This window comes from Gymnoscopelus braueri (genome assembly GCF_963280865.1).
Source record: "Gymnoscopelus braueri genome assembly, chromosome: 24".
NCBI lineage: Eukaryota > Metazoa > Chordata > Actinopteri > Myctophiformes > Myctophidae > Gymnoscopelus > Gymnoscopelus braueri.
In genome coordinates, this window is record NC_137626.1 from 13,112,586 (window position 1) to 13,133,764 (window position 21,179).

The 21,179-nt window shown below is 41.6% G+C and overlaps 2 protein-coding genes across 2 annotated transcripts in view; one reads left to right on the forward strand and one right to left on the reverse strand.

Annotated features, from left to right (window-relative positions):
* cdk15 (cyclin-dependent kinase 15) overlaps positions 1–21,179 on the reverse strand; it is a 104,913-nt gene that overhangs the window by 38,572 nt on the left and 45,162 nt on the right. The window contains exons 8-11 of the mRNA XM_080422652.1: positions 19,853–19,976; positions 19,007–19,127; positions 12,266–12,359; positions 10,680–10,743 (exon numbers count right to left, since the gene is read on the reverse strand). Coding sequence (XP_080278778.1) covers positions 10,680–10,743; positions 12,266–12,359; positions 19,007–19,127; positions 19,853–19,976 — 403 coding nt within the window. The remainder of the gene's footprint in view (positions 1–10,679; positions 10,744–12,265; positions 12,360–19,006; positions 19,128–19,852; positions 19,977–21,179) is intronic.
* On the forward strand, positions 16,011–17,186 carry LOC308080173 (lactosylceramide 1,3-N-acetyl-beta-D-glucosaminyltransferase A-like; the record flags this gene model as incomplete). The annotated part of the gene is made up of 1 exon (XM_080421949.1): positions 16,011–17,186. One exon carries the CDS (start codon positions 16,011–16,013, stop codon positions 17,184–17,186), a length of 1,176 nt encoding a protein of 391 aa, XP_080278075.1.

Below are 21,179 nucleotides of genomic sequence, written 5' to 3' on the forward strand. Positions count from 1 at the left end.
ATGGTGTTTTATGTCTTCTCTGACTATTTGGAGTTTCTTCCTGGAGGCTGAAACCTTGAGGGTCAAACGTGCCAATAGAGAAACAGCACTTTAGTGACATCACAAAGCCATACCCTCCCCCTCATTATCATAACACAACAGGTGTGGGCATGAGGAGGAGGAGGGACTAGGACAGGTGGGTGGTGCTAAGGTGGTGGAGGAGGTGCTAAGGTGAGAACCAGGTATACTTAATGAACTGGTGGGTGTGTCTACATAAAAACAACATTTTAACACTTACTGTACACTTTCTTTTTGTTGAAAAAAATCCTTACATAATAATAATACCTTATGATCAGGTTTTAGGGTTGAAAAATATCATGGCACTCCATCTTTAAAGGGATAGTTCACCCAAATTTCCGCATTCCTAAGCCAATAATTTGATGACCGGCAGCGGTTCCGGTAGGAGACACAAAGAGTCTCCTTTGTGTCTCCTACCGGAACCGTTGCCTACCGGTCCGCTGGTCATCAAAAACAAAAGCTAAAAAAATATCCATGAATTCAAGTCTCCATGGGGTGACTAATCGTCATATGGCAGAAAGATCTGATCTACAAGCTCACAACTTGTCGCATTCATGACACGTTATAAACACAGTAGTTTTACCAATTGCTGCTGACTTTTCTATAGGGTACTGTTGTTGTTTTTTTTATTGTTTTTTTCCTTGCTTGTTGAACTCTTTTTCTGTATTGGAAAATGTTGAATAATTTCGAATTTGTTTTAACACTGGGGGTCCCTGGCACAAAGTATTGTCAGATGGGGGTCTGCGGCCAAATACATATCATTTTGGGGGTCCTTGACATAAACAAGTTTGAGAACCATGTGGTCTACACCCTCCATAGAACAACAGGGGCAAAGATGACAATTATATGCCTTTGTGTTCGCTTATACGTATTGCGTATGAGTGTAAAATGAGTGTGCACTGTGCATTAAAGGATTTCATTGTGTAGAACATCACTTAGAAAACCTCACAAGTTATTCCGAGACTGATAATTATCGTTCTGGAACTCACAGTAAAAACTCAACTCCATGACATCACCTACTGTCAGTGTTGCCAGATTCTGTGAGAGAAACAAGCAACCAGGTCTAGGAAAACAAACCCAAAAGAAGCCATAGCAGATCTACAAGCTCACAACACGTCACAATGCGACACGTTGTGAGCTTGTAGATCTGCTGATTTTCAAATAAAATCTTGGGGGAAAATTATAATAATAAGACCTGGCGACAGACCTGGCAACGCTGCCTACTGTACAAGCCTCTCTTGTCCTAACAGGAAGTCCTTGCATGGTAACATGCACACTTACTCGGGTGACATCACCTGTGTCATGCCTTCCTGGTATAAGGAAGGCTGTGTTGCCAGGCAGCCAGAACCATCACTCTGCAGCTCTCCTGCCCTACCTTAAATCAACAGACAGATCTTTGTTTTTTTTACCCTACTAGGTTCACACATCACATTGATGAGAAAACAATCCTTTTGTTGCTGTCAGGCAGTAAAATCAATGACCTACTGCATTGCATCATACCACGGTCTCACACACAAAAGGAGTAAAGATAGCCGAGCTAGTGTGTGTATGCGTCTTCCAATGTGTACATCCTATTGCTTGGTGAAGTTGAGACTGGCAACGCATCTGTGTAACCACTTTAACCATTATTTCATACTTTGGCTATTCAAAAACAGCAGCTCTACAAGCTCGTAGCGCGGCGGCTACGAGCTTGTAGATCTGCTATTTTTTTCTTAATCTTGATTTTTTTTGCACATCTTTGAATACATATCTATTTTTAAAGCGAAGGAAGCTCTAAATTTCAGAAACTCTATCAATTTCAGGGGTCCTTGATATGAAAAAGTTCAAGCACCACTGACATAGTAACATACGTTCTTTCAGACGACTGTTTAGAAGACATTTTGTAGAATCGTCCTCAGGTGACGGGTCCTCAGGTGACGGGTTCAGATGATGGGGTGGGGGGGCATGTAGGGGATAGGAATGGGTGGGTGGGGGTCACTGGGTGGTATATGATTGAGATAGGTGGGGGTAATGTTAAGTGTTTTTATTCGTCTGTTTTTTTTGCTCCGTTTTTTTGTGAGCGTCATTGTTCAATGCCTTTTTTTTTTCCTATCTTGTGATATGGTGTTTTATTTTATGTCAACGTCTTGTTTAACCCATTAAGACCGGGAACGCATCTGTGTGTCATTTTTAGATTTATTTGGCTACTCAAAAATAGCAGACATACAAGCTCATAGTGCTTGTAGATGAAAATTCGTGAAAATCTTGGAATATATATTCTTTAAAGCGAACATTTGTCAAATATTTAGTTCCAGGAACCACCAAAAGCAATTTCAGCTACTAATGTCCGCAAAAAAAAAAGAAATCAAATATTTGCACACATTTTCATGATTTTCAAAAAATAGCAGATCTACAAGCTCATAGCGCGGCACTCAGCTTGTATATCTGCTATTTTTGAATAGCCCAAATAAATCTAAAAATGACACACATATGCTGCGTTCCTGATCTTAAAGGGTTAAAAAAACTATATATATATATATATATATATATATATATATATATATATATATATATATATATATATATATATATATATATATATATATATATATATATACTGTATATGGAGAACGGTTTTATTTAATGGCTGAATGTTACAATTCTTATTCTCCAATAAAAACATTTATTACAAAAAATGAAAAAGTACTCGACTTGCAATCTCGTAACGTGCACGGTGCCCACATGGACGGCATGCGTGGCCGTGCTATAACAAACTGGCACTTCCTGCCAGCTGTGAGTGCGTGCACGAGTCTGTGCCACACGCGTGCGCATGTCGTCATATACAGTACAGATGCACTGCATATCGATGAGCAAGCAACTTGCAGTCAGGTGCGAGTGTAGGCAGGCGGGCACACACACACACACACACACACACACACACACACACACACACACACACACACACCTTGTTTTTTTCCATTCTTGAGCAATTTATTTGACCCTAACCCTGAAGCTGAAAATAGCTGCGTTGTGAGCTTGTACATCTGCTATTTTTGGCGCACAACTAAGTATAAATCAGGCGGAACTCCCAACCCCCCTGAAACAGAACCTCTATAACGGCTTAATCCTATCGATCCTTTTCCTTTTTCACCCTTTAAAACAACACATTTCTATGTGTGAGGACCAGGACAAACGGTCCTCACAATGTCTATTATTATTCCTCAAGTTCTGTATACTTGTGGGGAAATGTGTCCCTCACAAGCATAGTAAAACAAGTACACACACGCACACGCGCGCGCACACACACACACACACACACACACACAGAGAGAGAGAGCTCTAACATTAAGATGAGTCAGAGGAGACATAGTCGTTGTAAAACCACACAGTCTGGAGGTCGTCTGCTCTGCTTTTTCCATCAATTCATCATCGGCCTCTCCCACAACCCCATGCACAGAGCTGCTCCGACCAGAGACACACTGCACACACACACACACACAAACACACCCTGATCATAGAAATACAACACACACGTGCACTGCACACAGAAACTCAACTCCGCGGAGCTTGCCCTCACCATAGATACATATAACATACACAACTCTAGAGATGGCCTGACCATAGAAACACAACCCATAGTCACAATTCACACACACACGCACACGCACACGCACATGCACACACACGCACACACACAGTCTCTGAAGACAATGGGCCCTATTTTTGCCAGTGCCTTACCCATTATACCTAAACTTCTTTTCCGTTTTACTATTTTTTTAAAACATTTTCAAATAGTTCAAATGGCCAATCTACAAGCTCACGACGTGTCGATGTTGATCGGCTAGTTGAACTATTTGAAAATGCTTTTTAAAAATAGTAAAAAATGGCAAAGAAGTTTAGGGATGATGGGTTAAGGCACTGGTGAAGATAGGGCCCAATGGGTCTACCACGCAAAATCCTGAGTCCATTTAACTCAGAGAGTATACATTGATGTAAATAGCAGAAAAGTACCAGATCTGCAAGCTCACAACGCGTCACAAATGTGTCGTGTTGTGAGCTTGTATATATTATCTGCTATTTACGGCATGCAAACGCCAGCGTGCAACTTCTAAATCAAGCATAACGGTCCATTAATTTACAGTCTCTCAAATGGCTCTTTTTTTCCAGGACAAGAACTAAGTGAGCCGTGCCGTGAAACATTTATTTCGCAAACCCAAACAAACCCAGAGGCCAAAAGTAAAAAATGGCCGCCCAGTGCATACTGTTTAAACCCATTATCATGAGACACATATTAGTGAAGGCAGTCTAGAGGCGGAGCGGTCACGACTCCGGCCCAAACGGAGCCACATTCGCAAACATTCAGCAGAAAACCATGTTTCTGGGGAGAGTCGTCATGGTGCCATTAACCCATTGAGACCTGAAGCCGATTCTACGCGTCTCCTAAATCCCAACAGTTTTCTGAAAAACGTATGTTTCTATGTCAGTGGTGCTCAATCTTTTTCATGTCAAGGACCCCCAAAATGATATGTATTTGGCCGCGGACCCCCATCAAAATATTTTGTTCCAGGGACCCCCAGAAGCAAAGATTTGAGTTAAAAACGGTTCGCTTTAAAAATATATATTCAAAGATTTGCACACATTTTCACGATTTTTCAAAAATAGCAGATCTACAAGCTCGTAGCGCGGCACTCGGTGCCGCGCTATGAGCTTGTATATCTGCTATTTTTGAATAGCCCAAAGTGTAAAATAATGCTTTTTAGCTCAAATCAAAAAATGACACAGTTCCAGGTCTGAATGGGTTAATTAATTCCCGTAGAAGAACACCCGGGCCTCTCCCCCACCTTCCCCATAGTTGTCCTTTTTTCTTTTTTGCAACAACAGTCCAAAAGCAGACATTCCTCCCACATGTGATGTAGAATGACTCTTGGAGTCTGAGGCAACGCTGAGGCTGCGTATAGGATTACCCGCTTTGGCCCAGACTCAAGACTGCACATTCCATTCTTATCTGCTCATCTTTACGCAACGGGACGGAGAGAGAGAGAGAGAGAGAGATGGAGGGAGGGAAGGAGGGAAGGAGGGAGGGAAGGAGGGGAGGGCGGGGGAGCAGTGGTGGAAAGTAACTAAGTACATTTACTTAAGTACTGTACTTAAGTAAAATTTTGAGGTATTTGTACTTTACGTGAGTATTTCCAATCTCCAATACTTTTACTTCTACTCCACTACATCTCAGAGGCAAACATTGTACTTTTACTCCAGTACAATTATTTGAAAACTTTAGTTACTAGTTACTTTGCAGATATAAATTATAAAACATACATTAACCACTTTAGCCCTATTTTATACATATAGGCTATTTGAAAATAGCCGATCTACAAGCTACGCGTTGTGAGCTTGTAGATCTGCTATTTTCAAACATGTTAGTACTTTTACGTTTGGTACTTTAAGGACATTTTGATGCCAATACTTTTGTACTTTTACTCAAGTAAATTTGTAATTCTGGACTTTTACTTGTAACAGAGTACTACCACATTGCAGTATTGATACTTTTACTTAAGTAAAGAATTTGAGTACTTTTTCCACCACTGGAGGGAGGGAGGGAAGGAGGGAGGGAAGGAAGGGAGGGCGGGGGAGAGATATGAAAGGGAAAAGAGGGGCTAAAGTTGTTGGGGTTTCTTTTTTTTTAACAAAGGGAACCGATTGTCCTACAGGTTCGGCAGGTCAGGGCGGGTTCGGCTCGTCCTGTGTGTGATGTCACTCGAGCTCGCGTTCCGATTTATGTATGTGCCCACTCCACAAACACACGTGCACACGCACACACACGCACACACACACACGCACACACGCACACACGCACACACACACACACACACACACACACACACACACACGCACACACGCACACACGCGCACACACACACACACACACGTGGTGGAAAAAGTACTCAAATGTTTTAACTTTTTAAGTAAAAGCACCAATACTGCAATTTAGAAATACCCCGTTACAAGTAAAAGCCCAGAATTAAAAATGTACTTGAGTAAAAAGTACAAAAGTAATGGTATTAAAATACCAGAAGTAAAAGTACTCATTATGCAGGATGTCCCATTTCACAAGTTTTCAAATGTATACAAATCTTTTGAAAATAGCAGATGTACAAGCGCGACGCATTGTGAGCTTGTAGCTCGGCTATTTTCAAATGGCCGAAATGTATATAGGGCTGAAGAGGTTAATGTATGTTTTGTAATAATAATAATCAAAATCTGCAAAGTAACTAGTAAAGTTTTCAAATAATTGTAGTGGAATAAAAGTACAATATTTCCCTCTGAGATGTAGTGGAGTAGAAGTAAAAGTACTGGAAATTGGAAACACTGAAGTAAAGTACAAATACCTCAAAATTGTACTTAAGTCCAGTACTTGAGTACATAGTTACTTTACACCACTGAGAGAGACACACACACACACACACACACACACACACACACACACACACACACACACACACACACACACACACACACACACACACACACACACACACACACACACACACACACACACACACACACACACACACACACACACACACACACACACACACACACACACACTTCAGTTCTTCCACTCTGTAATATCTAATAAAGCAGAAATGGCTTGAAAAAACCCCACTAGTGTACGTTTGACCGGGTCGGTGCTTTGATGTAAAAAACTTCAGTCGCCGTGCGGGTCATAAGGCAGTGTAAAGGCATGACCCACATTAAAGACACTTTTACGACTCTACTGCAGAATCGTTAGCGATCACATCAGTGGAATCAGCTTCTTTTTTCCAGGCCAAGAGTGTTTGCAACCTCCGAGGAATCCGCCTCGCTCTGGGGTTTTTGCTCGCGCACCACAGTACACAACAAGTACACAAAAAAAGGTTTATTTTTAAATTGAAGAAAAATAAAACACACCTTTTGGTGTATCGCAGCCGCACGTCGTAAAAAGCTTTTTTAACTTTTTGTGTACTTTAATGTTGCGATCTCAATGCCAGAGGAAGTTTTATAAGTAAAATGCTTATAAAGTGCACAGTGCACTTCTAAGTAAAGTGGTACCAAATGTCCTGGCACGGTGCTGGTGCACACAGAGAGAGAGAGAGAGAGAGAGAGAGAGAGAAAGGGGGGGGGGCTTTTTCAGTTACAGACTGGCTTTTGAAATGAGTTTGACTCATATTAACCAGAGACTGGAGGAGAGGTCTCGCCCCAAAGCACACTTTCCCCTTCTTGCTGTTAGCCAATGGCGCCCTCTAGTGCATAAAGCAGGGGTGGGCCGCATTTATTTCCAGAGGGCCATACTGACTTCGATAAGGTGAGTGAAGGGCCACACATTGATTGTACAATTGAATTGAAACTTGACACACATAGTGCTGAATTATGTTAAAACTGCATGAATTTGGTAGACATGCCAGAGCCAGATAGCCTGGTAAACACCCCCTCCCTCCGGAAATCTCATGCATTGCATTGCATTTGGTTTCAGGAAGGAGGGTCTGGGATTGCTCACAGAGTAAAGCTGCCCGAACCGCTGCGCATACGAACCAATCAGCGGCTGCTAGGGGCGGGATCATCCAATCACCTGCCTAGTAGCTTGAAAAAATGAAACTCCGTCTGTCATCGATTCTGCGCCCGAAGTCTCAGATGCAAGTACGCTGTGAAACAAAATGTGTGTCGCAAGCTTCTTCCATTTGACGGAGTGAGGTTAAGAGCCAGACAGACTACTTTACAATACAGGTACTTGCTTTCACAACAAGAATTTTCAGTTACAAAATGTTGATACATTTTATTTAAAGACGGGGTGCCGTGATTTTCAGTGATCCCCCCCCCCCCCCAAAACATAATCATCAGGTATTATGGTTATACTAGGAGGAAGATTTTTTTCAAAAAAGTGTTAAAATTATGTTTTTATGTGGACACGCCTCCAGTTCATTAAGTATACCTGGTTCTCACCTTAGCACCTCCTCCACCACCTTAGCACCACCCACCTGTCCTAGTCCCTCCTCCTCCTCATGCCCACACCTGTTGTGTTATGATAATGAGGGGGAGGGTATAATTTTACTGTGTCATTAAAGTGCTGTTTTTCTAAGGCTCAAGGTTTCAGCCTCCAGGAAGAAACTCAAAATAGTCAGAGAAGACATAAAACACCATAAAAACACCACCAGGGGGCTTAATGAAGTTCTATCAACCTCATAGACACATGAAAAACAGAAAAAGTGCAAAACCATGGCACCACCTCTATCATTTTTTTTTTACAGCTGTAATGTACTGTATCACTCTGGTGTACTCTGGCCTTACAATAAAACGATTACTTGCATAAAACAGTCCACGTCAATGCCGTATCAACTTTTAAATGAGCCTGTAAATGTAGTATCTTATCTTAACTGATATGCACCACTCCATAGGTCACTGGCCACCAAGGTATGGAATAGCCTAACCCCATCCCTCAAAAAATGCAGTTCGCTGGGCTCATTTAAAACAGCCCTAAAAACTCATCTTTCTGGAGGCCAAAAGTGGAGGTATAGTACCAGTTTCCCGGTAGACAGACGACCCCCCTCCACTTTTTTTGTATATATATATATTTGTCAAGCTTTTTTTTGTACATAGTGGTATTTTTTCTCTGTATTTTTATGTTGATATTTGAACTGTTTGGTTGCTACTATATATGTCTATGAAATTAATACCAAGGACCTCAACGGAAACAAGTCATCAAGGACTTTTTTGGTCGGACCTTTCAGACAAAAGTATTATAAATGTAACTGTGTTATTTTACATTCTTTTGCCTAATAAAAATTTCTATCAATTTCAATCAAAAAAATTATAAAACACATTGCATTATTATGTTATAAATATTTGAGTTCAAAACATTTGATTACATACGGATAGAGGAAAGCAGATATAGGACTCAAATGGTAAATATTAATTACTATTAAATCAAGTTAAATATTTTTTCTCTCAAAACCATTAACATACGGCAGCCTTTTAGTATTATTTGGGGGGTCATTTTGTTTTTCTTTTAGGGCTTGGCGGGCCGATGGTCAAAGGGTCGAGTCTGGCCCCCGGGCCGTATGTTGCATGTGTGGCATAGTGTCTAAATAGAAGTAGATCACAAAATTAATACAAAACGTGTGGTAGGAAATGTTCGAAAAAAAGCTGATCTACAAGCTCACAACGCGTCAAATCACGATGTATTGTGAGCCTGCAGATCTAGTCTATTTTCCAAATGCAATCCCAGTGTGCGTCTAATTATAAATTGGGTTTAAGTAATCCTTGCACATAAGCTACATTTCATGCGACACGTTGTGAGCTTGTAGATTGACTATTTTCAAATAGCCTAGGTATAACATAGGGCTGAAGTGGTAAATGTATGTTTTATAACATACTAATATATATCTGCAAAATAACTAGTAACTAAAGTTTTCAAATAATATAGTGGAGTAAAAGTACGATATTTGAATCTGAGATGTAGTGGACTAGAAGTAAAAGTATAGACAATTGGAAAAACTCTAATAAAGTAAAAAATAAAAAAATAAAATACTTAAGTACAGTACTTGAGTAAATGTACTTAGACTGTAAACAGGACCTGAGTTGGCTCTGTATTTGGACCTCTTTTTTCCATCACCAAATCTCTTAGCCAAAAATTGTCGATCTGTTATTTTTGGCTTAATGCCCCCCCCCCCAGTAAAAGGATGCTGGGGTTCAAGTGGTGAAGTGCACATTCTAGAGATGTCCTCATCAATTCTTTAGGGTTTGATGCCATATGTTATTTGTTTGAGGATTCAGCGACATCCATTGAAAGACCAAATGCCTCACTAAATGCACTAGCAGACTTCAATCAGAGAGGACGGAACCAGTTATTTAAATCAGCTGGTGTGGGTGCAGTTTGGTCCGAATGGAATGTTGCACGTGGATGGACCCTACCACTGTCATTACATAGGAAGGGTTTTATACCAAAATAAGCTTAACCCATTAAGACCTGAAGCCGATTCTACAATGCCCTCTAAAGTCCCAACAGTATTCTGAAAAATGTATGTTTCTATATCAGTGGTGCTCACACTTTTTCATGTCAAGGACCCCAAAATGATACGTAGGCTACTGTATTTGGCCGCCGACCCCCATCTCAAAATATTTTGTTCCAGGGACCCAAAGAAGCAAACATTTGAGTTAAAAATGTTCACTTTAAAAGAATATAATATTCAAAGATTTGCACACATTTCCAAGATTTTTCAAAAAATAGCAGATCTACAAGCTCGTAGCCTGGCACTCAATGCTTGTAGATCTACTATTTTCATAGCGCAACACCTGAGCACAACCAAACATAAGATGGCTTATCTTTTAGTTTTACTGGATCTCTTCTTCACTATAGTCACTCCCCAACATTTTAGTCTAGTTTTTATTTGTTGACGAAATTGTCAATATATTTAGTCTTAGTTTTAGTCATCGTGGCTTAGTTTTTATTTAGTTTTCGTCAGTGAAAAAGGGTAGTCGATGGCCATTTTTCGTCATAGTTTTAGTCGTCTAAATCAACACCGCGGTGGAGAGCTACCTTTAATGAGAAACAGAGATACATTTCTATCGCACAACCGGTTGACTGAAGTGAAACCTGACGGGACACACACCTGGTTTGTAGTTTGGTAGTTCACTCACTCCCGGCCAACTCTCCTCGGTGGGAACTCCAATAACCTGCAGGGGAAACAGATTCAAGAGAATAAAGCGCCCGATTCATCATAGTTCTTGTCGCGTATGGAAAACAGCAGACCTACAAGCTCGCGACGCGACGCATCCACGACACGTTGTGAGCTTGTAGGTCTGCTGTTTTCGCCGCTATGCGAGGGAGCATAACTTAGGCATAACCCATTAAAGGCTTAGTTCAGATTTTTTTTTTTTTTTCTGTACTACAGAAAATACTAAAAAAATCTGAACTAACCCTTTAAGACCTGAGGCGATTCTTAAAATGATTTTCTAAATCCTACAGTTATTTTTTTTAAATAAAAAAAAAATGTTTTCAAGATTTTTCAAAAATAGCAGATCTACAAGCTCATAGCGTGGCACTCGGTGTCGCGCTATGAGCTTGTATATCTGCTATTTTTGAATAGCCAAAGAAATCTAAAGTGACACAGATGCGTTCCAGGTCTTAATGGGTTCAAATAATCTTGGTCTGTATCTTACCCCACATCCCTCGTCTTTCACCCCCAATTCTATAATGCTTCATTTGCATGGGAAATTGCACAGTTTTTGGTAGAATCCATATGTATTTTTTGGTATATATTAGCCTACTTGACACTGCGTTTCCCTGGCTATGAAGTGTATCGTTGTCTCTGTCGGGTGGAAACCTCATATGTCCAAAACCTGTTACTTTTCAGGATTCAAATAAAACTAGAAAAAGTGCTTCTCGGAGCACAGGTCTCCGCCAGGTCAGGTACGTTATTGTGGCCTCCTGGTGGCGCTATAACAGGCCAATGTGAAAGGGGTGCCATTTCTTCCTTGGCCATAGTGGGAATGTGCGTGTGATATTTCACGGAGATCGCAAGCTGCGTTTCATGATTTGAGGCATTTTGTTGAAAAACGGACCAATCCTGCAAACTTTGGAAGCCAAGCCTTAATTAGCCAATGAGGATGGAATATGGGAAATCGGACAAATCCGTGTTGATCACATGACTGTAGAGATACTGTGTACCGATTTGCATGACGTTTGGATAAAATCTGTGGGAGTAAATGGGTTTCGCACAAATCGGCCTCCTGGTGGCGCTATAACAGGCCCATGTGAAAAAATTGGGGCAGAGGTTCTGAATTGGCATCCAGGGAGTGTGTGTGCACAGTTTCGGAGCGACCATGCAAACGTTGCCGGAGATTAGCTGCTCGCAGACAGATGGACACACACACGGACACACACACGGACGGACAGGGGGTAAAACACTCTAAAAAATAGACAAAAATAGCAAAAGTAGCAGATCTACAAGCTCGAAACGCGTCACTTCGCGCCGCGTTTCGAGCTTGTGGATCTGCTACTTTTTACGCTTTTGTGTGACGCTGTAGTTACGGGAAAAAAACACAACAAGTTAGAATATGATAAGAGGTTTCTGCCCGACAGCAATGATATGTATTTTTGTATGTATTAACCCTACTTGACACTGCGTTTCCCTGGCTATATGAAGTGCATTACGCTGCACGCGTCATGGTAACTGAGCGGCCTCTATATACTCACCGCCCAGATCTTCTGGAGCTGTTCAAAGACGTCCGCCACACCTGGGAACGCCGGCGCACCGTGCAGCATCTCAATTAAAATACACCCAGCTCCCCTATAAAAGGAAAAAAAAGAAGAAAATGTACCACTTTAAAAGGAGTAGTTCACCCAAAAAAATAACCGGCAGAGACTCAAATGCAGGTCAATTGAGTCTCCTACCGAAGACTCAGTGGTGGAAAAAGTTTTTTTTTTTTTTTACTTAAAGCATCAATACTGCAATTCAGGTATTCAGAAGTTACTTGAGTAAAAGTACAAAAGTATTGGCATCAAAATGTAATTAAAGTACCAAAAGTAAAAAGTACTCATTATGCAGAAATCTTCCATTTCATGTTTTAAAAATGTATAAAGTCATTTGAAAATAGCAGATCTACAAGCTCACAACAAATAGATCGGCTATTTTCAAATAGCCAAGGTCTATCCACAAGTTTCCTACAGGGCATGGGTGGGCATCACTTCCTGTCGATTTGATCCATGATACCTGATCAAATTGACAGGAAGTGATGCATACCATGCCCTCACCCTGGGCAAGACCTGGGCTGTTGGTTGTCTAGGAAGTGACAACCGGAAATGGTTGAATTTGGCGGAAGTACCGCTCAAGGAAATGACGTTGATGCTTTACAAATCTGTTAACATTCTCCGTGAATGAAACGAGTGTTGTGATTGGTCAAAAAAATATCGTTTCCGGGGGGAAACGCGTACGACGGAAATCCTGTCCACTCAGGACTTCCTAGACACTCGCTGCTTTAGGTCTTTCTCTTCTCTTCGCAGATGGGCAGTGGTGGAAAAAGTACTCAAATTCTTTACTTAAGTAAAAGTACCAATACTGCAATATGGAAATACTCTGTTACAAGTAAAAGTCCAGAATTAAAAATGTAATTGAGTAAAAGTACAAAAGTATTGGCATCAAAATGTACTTAAAGTACCAAAAGTAAAAGTACTAAAATATTTGAAAATAGCCGATCTACAAGCTCACAACGCGTCGCGATTGTGAGCTTGTTGATCGGCTATTTTCAAATAGCCTAGGTATAAAATAGGGCTAAAGTGGTTAATGTATGTTTCATGATATCATAATTTATATCTGAAAAGTAACTAATAACTATAGTTTTCAAATAATTGTAGTGGAGTAAAAGTACAATATTTGCCTCTGAGATGTAGTGGAGTAGAAGTAAAAGTATTGGAAATTGGAAATACTCAAGTAAAGTACAAATATCTCAAAATGTTACTTAAGTACAGTACTTAAGTAAATGTACTTAGTTACTTTCCACCACTGCAGATGAGTGAGGCTGGGACCGAGGCTACCATGCCCTAGGAAACGTGTGTATATAGTAGACCCTCCAGAAAAATGCGATCGCAGAATTTACCGCATAATCAGCAAAATGGCGCATAATTATGCGGGGGTAACGTTTTTTTCAAAAAGGCAGCATCGCATCGCATAATACGCACATCGCATCGCATAATATGCGCTTCACATCGCATAATATGCGCTTCGCATCGCATAATACGCGCATCGCATCGCATAATATGCGCTTCGCATCGCATAATATGCGCATCGCATCGCATAATACGCACATCGCATCGCATAATATGCGCTTCGCATCGCATATTTTGCATATTTTGCAACTTTCCACATATTTCGCATATTGACGCATATTTCACAACTTTTCGCAAATTTCGCAACTTCCCGCAATTTTTTTGGGGAAATACTTTAAAAAGAAAACCTTCTCCTGAGGTACTTAACTTCCAAATCCTTTTTTTTTGTCCTCCTCTTTTCTTTCTCTGGCTCAGAAAGACGATAAGGGGCGAGAGAAGCCAAGAGGCTAAATCTCTCTCCACACGCAAACTGCCGTCACTGCAGCCAACACTGCGCTCGGTGTGCTGGCGAAAACTCACCAACACTTAGTGAATTAAAAGCTATTTAGTATCTACAAGCTCACAACGCGTCGCATGTGAGCATGTGAACTCACAACGATGCGATGCGTTGTGAGCTTGTAGATCTGCTATTTTCAAATAGCCTATGTATAAAATAGGGCTGAAGTGGTTATTGTATGTTTTATATAATGTCACGCCACAGCATCACGACACCTTTACAGCGGGTTCAAGGCGCCCTGCCACCCGTGCATTTGAGTTACAAATGTTCCATTTAAAATAAAATAAACACACACACACACACACACACACACACACACACACACACACACACACACACACACACACACACACACACACACACACACACACACACACACACACACACACACACACACACACACACACACACACACACACACACACACACACACACACACACACACACACACGTGGAAGAAGTACTCAAATGTTTTACTTAAGTAAAAGCATCAATACTGCAGTGTAGAAGTACTCTGTTACAAGTAAAAGTCCCGGAATTCAACATTTACTTGAGTAAAACTACAAAAGTATTGGTATAAACATGTACTTAAAGTACCAAAAGTAAAAGTACTAAAGTGTTTGAAAATAGCCTATCTACAAGCTCACAACGCTCACAACGCGTCGCATGTGAGCATGTGAGCTCACAACGATGCGACGCGTTGTGAGCTTGTAGATCTGCTATTTTCAAATAGCCTATGTATAAAATAGGGCTGGTTATAGTGGTTATTGTATGTTTTATATAATGTCACGCCACAGCATCACGACACCTTTACAGCGGGTTCAAGGCGCCCTGCCACCCGTGCATTTGAGTTACAAATGTTCCATTTAAAATAAAATAAAAAACACACACTCAGGACTTCCTAGACACTCGCTGCTTTAGGTCTTTCTCTTCTCTTCGCAGATGGGCAGTGGTGGCACACACACACACACACACACACACACACACACACACACACACACACACACACACACACACACACACACACACACACACACACACACACACACACACACACACACACACACACACACACACACACACACACACACACACACACACACACACACACACACAGGTGGAAGAAGTACTCAAATGTTTTACTTAAGTAAAAGCATCAATACTGCAGTGTAGAAGTACTCTGTTACAAGTAAAAGTCCCGGAATTCAACATTTACTTGAGTAAAACTACAAAAGTATTGGTATAAACATGTACTTAAAGTACCAAAAGTAAAAGTACTAAAGTGTTTGAAAATAGCCTATCTACAAGCTCACACCGCTCACAACGCGTCGCATGTGAGCATGTGAGCTCACAACGATGCGACGCGTTGTGAGCTTGTAGATCTGCTATTTTCAAATAGCCTATGTATAAAATAGGGCTGGTTATAGTGGTTATTGTATGTTTTATATAATGTCACGCCACAGCATCACGACACCTTTACAGCGGGTTCAAGGCGCCCTGCCACCCGTGCATTTGAGTTACAAATGTTCCATTTAAAATAAAATAAAAACACACACACACACACACACACACACACACACACACACACACACACACACACACACACACACACACACACACACACACACACACACACACACACACACACACACACACACACACACACACACACACACACACACACACATTTTGAGTCATATGTTGTCTACTGACATCATAGATGAGTGACATCACACGCTTGGCCTATAAAGGTGAGAGAGCCATTCATTTATCTGCCTAACGCACAGACAGTCAGACACATAGCATCTCCACTGAGAAGACCAGAGGTGAGATTACGGTATGTTCAGTTTGTTTAAAAGCAAGCGCTGTGCGATCGGCAGCTGTGCGCTGCTGATCGCCACGGCGATGCTGTTGGGTTTGATTTGGTTGGCTTTGGCTGATAATCCGGAGGTCCCTGTTTTGAAAGACGATGGCGATGATCCGGCTGATAATCCGGCTGATAATCCGGAAATCCCTGTTTTTAAAGACCATGTTGATCGGGACGTCCTCAAAAAGGCCTTCACCGTCACACACCAGGAGGCTGAGCGGTTCACCAACTTCAAGTACCTGCTGGACCACCCAGACAAGTGTTCCGGAGAAGACGTCCATCTTCTCCTCTTCATCAAAAGCTCTCCGGCACACGCGGACCGGCGGGAGGCCATCAGGTCCACCTGGGGCAACGAGACATACATTCGGCGCTCCAAGGGACTCACGGTCAAGGTTCTGTTCGCCTTGGCAGCGCCAAACTCCAGCACCGTCCAGGAAGATCTGGAGCATGAGGACCGCCTCCACGGTGACCTGATCCAGCAGGATTTCACAGACTCGTTCCGCAACCTCACCCTGAAGGTTATCATGCAATTCCGCTGGGCACGTCAACGGTGCGCCCATGCGAGCTTCGTCATGACGGCCGACGACGACACTTTCGTACACACTCCTAACCTGGTGGATCACCTGCAGGACGCGGCCCAGAGGAACGTCACCGACCTGTGGCTCGGCCATGTGTGGCGCGGATGGCGCGAGGAGGCGCCCTGCCGAGACAGGAACAGCAAGTACTACTTGCCCTACGAAATGTACCCGTGGTCGACCTTCCCCGACTACACGTCAGGGTCTGGGTACGTGGTTTCCAGGGACGTAGTGGAGAAGATCTACCAAGCCACGCTGACACTCGATGCTTCTATCCACATGGATGACGTGGTCATGGGTATCTGTGCCAACATCGTGGGCGTCACGCCGCAGCATCACGACTTCTTTACAGGGGGGTTCAAGGCGCCCTACCACCCGTGCATTTACAGGCAGATGATGAACTCGCACGGTCATCACGGCCAGGACATGTATGACCTCTGGAAGGCGGCGACGGACCCGCAGGTCCAGCAGATCGCCTCTAATACAGACTGCATGTCGGTGAAAATGTCTCTCCTGTGTAAACCCAACAGGGGTGAGCTTGACACCTACCCGTGTAGGGCGGCCTTTGTGTAGGATAGATTGTGGTTAAATGAATGAAATCAGGGGCAGTCCGGGCACTTAGGCTCTAATGTAGCCTGGATTAGCACATCACAGGTTCAAGTCCTGTGCTGCGTGTCCCTCTCCATCTTTTTTTTTCCCCCTTTTTTTTTCTCAAGAGGTCCATACCGACTTCCATCCAATGAGTTCCGGTAGGAGACACAAAGGAGACTCTTTGTGTCTCCTACCGGAGAAGAGAAGGAGTGACAGGCTGTGACACTTTTGGTGTCCAGTATCCAGTAAGAAAGGGGGCTGTAAACTAGGGGTCAAGGTCAAGTCTATTAATATGTTACATATATAAACAAGACATGGACATAGACAAGGACAGGGTCGTGCTGGCCACTGGGACATTTGGGACAATTCCCGAACGGCCGCTCCATTCCATTTTTTTTTTTAATAATTATTTTAAATAATTTTCAAAAAGTTCAACTAGCCGATCTACATCGACACGTTGTGAGCTTGTAGATCGGCTATTTGCACTATTTGAAAATGTTTTTTAAAAATGGTAAAAAATGGCAAAGAAGATTAGGGATAATGGGTGAACTGGCGAAAATAGGCCCTTGATCTAAAATGACACAGATGCGTTCCCGGTCTTAAAGGGTTAAAGGTGATTGGACGAGGTGCTACCGTGTAACGCATCGGTTCTCAAAGTGGGGTCCGGGGACCCCCAGGGGTCCTTGAGGGAGTTCCAGGGGGTCCCCAGCTAAATGATGGATAGGTCCATTTGATTCCTAATGGACCCTTATGGGTCTGTAACTCAGAGAGTGTACAGATGGAACCAAATGGACCCAAACGGCTCCATTTGGTTCCATTTGTACACTCTCAGAGTTAAATTAACATAGATTTTACACTATAAATTGTTGTCCCAGAGATAGAAATGCCATTAAATGGGGGTCAATAGCTTAATGCATGTCAAACTGGGGGGGTCCTTGAAATTAAAATGGTTGAGAATCACTGCTATCGAGCCGTAAAAATCTTCTCTTATGGGGGTCCCTGGCATGCATGTCTTTTCAAATGGAGGTCTGCAGGCTAAAAAGTGCCAATTTGGGGGTCCTTGACGTGAAAAAGTTTGAGAACCACTGGTGTATCGTATACTAGCCTCAATCTCCAGGCTTTTATTTTTTAGTTTTAATTAAAAAAATAAGAGCCCGGACCAGCCAATAGGGCATAGCAGTGGCGGCCATTTTCTGGTTCCACTCCAAAATAGTCAATGCACTTTTCCCATTGACATTTCCAAAAATATTTATATCAATTAATTTAAGCCTAGAATCAAGCCATCCAGGGTCCTGGTGAATCATGACCATAAAACGTTTGATTCTGTGAACAAAACGTTTTTGAAAACGGCAAAACAAAGGGTATTTATTAAACATAGTATATCATATAATTAAATGTAAAAATAAAATAAAAATCAGAGAAATAAATGTTTTATGGTCATGATTCACCAGGACCCTGGATGGCTTGATTCTAGGCTTAAATTAATTGATATTCATATTTTTGGAAATGTTAATGGGAAAAATGCATTGACTATTTTAGAGTGGAACCAAAAAAATGGCCGCCACTGCAATGCCCTATTGACGCGACTGGAAAAGGAAGTGTTTTAATTTCCCCAACCAACTAGAGTGCAGTGGGCGTCGCTCCAAATGTTGCGACGTCAGGGCTCTCAATGCTACACATTGGCTAACGGACAGATCGGTGAGCCAATAGGATCCGGCGGAAGTTTTCTCCGCAGATTTTGAACCCGCCCCCTCTATGCCAGATATGAGACATGCTATAGGGCAGCCTAATCGTACACTGACCATATGTCCAGCGCCGTAGAGTAGTCTGTGCAGCCCAGGAGAACGTCGGGGGGCCGGTACCACAGGGTCACCACCTCAGACGAGTAGGTCTGGCAGGGAATGGACTTGGAGCGAGCCAGCCCTGTGCGGTGGAAAAAGTACTCAAATGTTTTACTTAAGTAAAAGTACTCAAATGTTTTACTTAACCCATTAAGACCTGAGGCGATTCTTAAAAACGGTTTTCTAAATCCTAACAGTTTTTTTTTTTTTTATCTGAAAAATATGTTTTCAAGATTTAAAAAAAAATAGCAGATCTACAAGCTCATAGCGCGGCACTCGGTGCCGCGCTATGAGCTTGTAGATCTGCTATTTTTGAATAGCCAAAGAAATCTAAAAATGACACACAGATGCGTTCCCGGTCTTAATGGGTTAAGTAAAAAGTATCAATACTGCAATGTAGGAAATACCCTGTTACAAGTAAAAGTCCAGGATTCAAAATTTACTTGAGTAAAAGTTCAAAAGTATTGGTATCAAAATGTACTTAAAAGCAGTGTTGGAAAGTAACTAAAGTAATATGTAACTTAAAGTAATATTATCACTTTTTTTCCAGTAACTAGTAAAGTAACTAATTACTTTTGGCAGGGAGTAATAAGTAAAGTAACTATATTACTTTTTAAACAAGTAATATGTAATAAGTAATATTATGTTTTAGTAACCTTTCCAACACAGTGCTGGAAAGTAATGTTTTAGTAACTTTTCCAACACAGTGTTGGAAAGTAACTAAAGTAATATGTAACGTAAAGTAATATATATTTTTTTTCCAGTAACTAGTAAAGTAACAGGAGATGTTGTTCTTCTTCTTCTCACCAAAGTCAGCCAGTTTGAGCTCTCCCAGGTAGCTGATGAGAAGGTTCTGGGGCTTGAGGTCTCTATGGAGGATCCTGTGACTATGGATGTAGGAGAGACCTCTGAGCAGCTGGAACATGAAGATCTGCAGAGAGAGAGAGAGAGAGAGCGAGAGAGAGAGAGAGATAGAGAGAGAGAGACTTTTACGAAACCTTTTTTTTAACCCATTAAGGCCTGAGTCCGATTCTTAAAATGTTTTCTAGATCCTCCAGTTTAAAAAAAAAACAAAAAAAACAATCACGATTTTTTCACTGTTCCAGGTCTTAATGGGTTAAACAATAATTGCATTTTCACACACTATACAATATTATGTTCATGTAATAGTCTCACACACTACACAGTACGGTTATAAAAAGAAAATGCTCCAGGCACATTTCCTTAAAGGGATTGTTGGCAACATTAAGCCTAAATTTGAAAAATATCTATATATATATATTTTGCATTTTTTCCCCTCTATCAGCCACTATATAATGATGCTGGGGTGTTTTCCTGCACTGAAACACAGTCCTCTTTCTGAAATCCGTATTTCCCTACTGTTTATGTTTGTCTCGGGCCGTAAATTAACGCACGCATGTGCGCATCCGTGCGCGTCCGTGTGAACTTTTTACTTTCGGTTTTAAAACGCTCTCAAACTTCGTTTTTGAGGCACATAATTTACTTTTCAGATAGCGTTTTAGATAGAATTTAGTTGTTTAACTTCATATATGTGGTCAATTTGTCATGAAAGAGCCTATTTAAAAATAAAAATTCAGAGAACCGGCAGGGGCGGGCAGTTCCGCGAATTGTATCCGAATAAAGTAACCTATATTCGGCATGGCCCGTTTAGAAGTCCCCTTAACTCTATGGAAGTCCTCCCTGTGTCACCCCCTGGTGGTCGGGGAAACGAACTGCTGGTTTTTTTTTCTTTGTTTATCTCTGAATCGCCTACAATCCCTTTAACCCATTAAGGCCTCAGGTTCCGATTCTACAAAGCGTCTTCTAAATCCCAACAGTTTTCTGAAAAAACAACAACATATGTTTCTATGTCAGTGGTGCTCGACTTTTTCATGTCAAGGACCCCCAAAACGATTTGAATTTGGCCGCGGACCCCCATCTCAAAATATTTTGTTCCAGGGACCCCCCAGAAGTAAAGATTTGAGTAAAAACAAAAATCGCTTTAAAAGAATATATATTCAAAGATTTGCACACATTTTCACGATTTTTCAAAAATAGCAGATCTGATCTACAAGCTCATAGATCTGCTATTTTTGAATAGCCAAAGTGAAAAATAATGCTTTTTTTTTAGCTC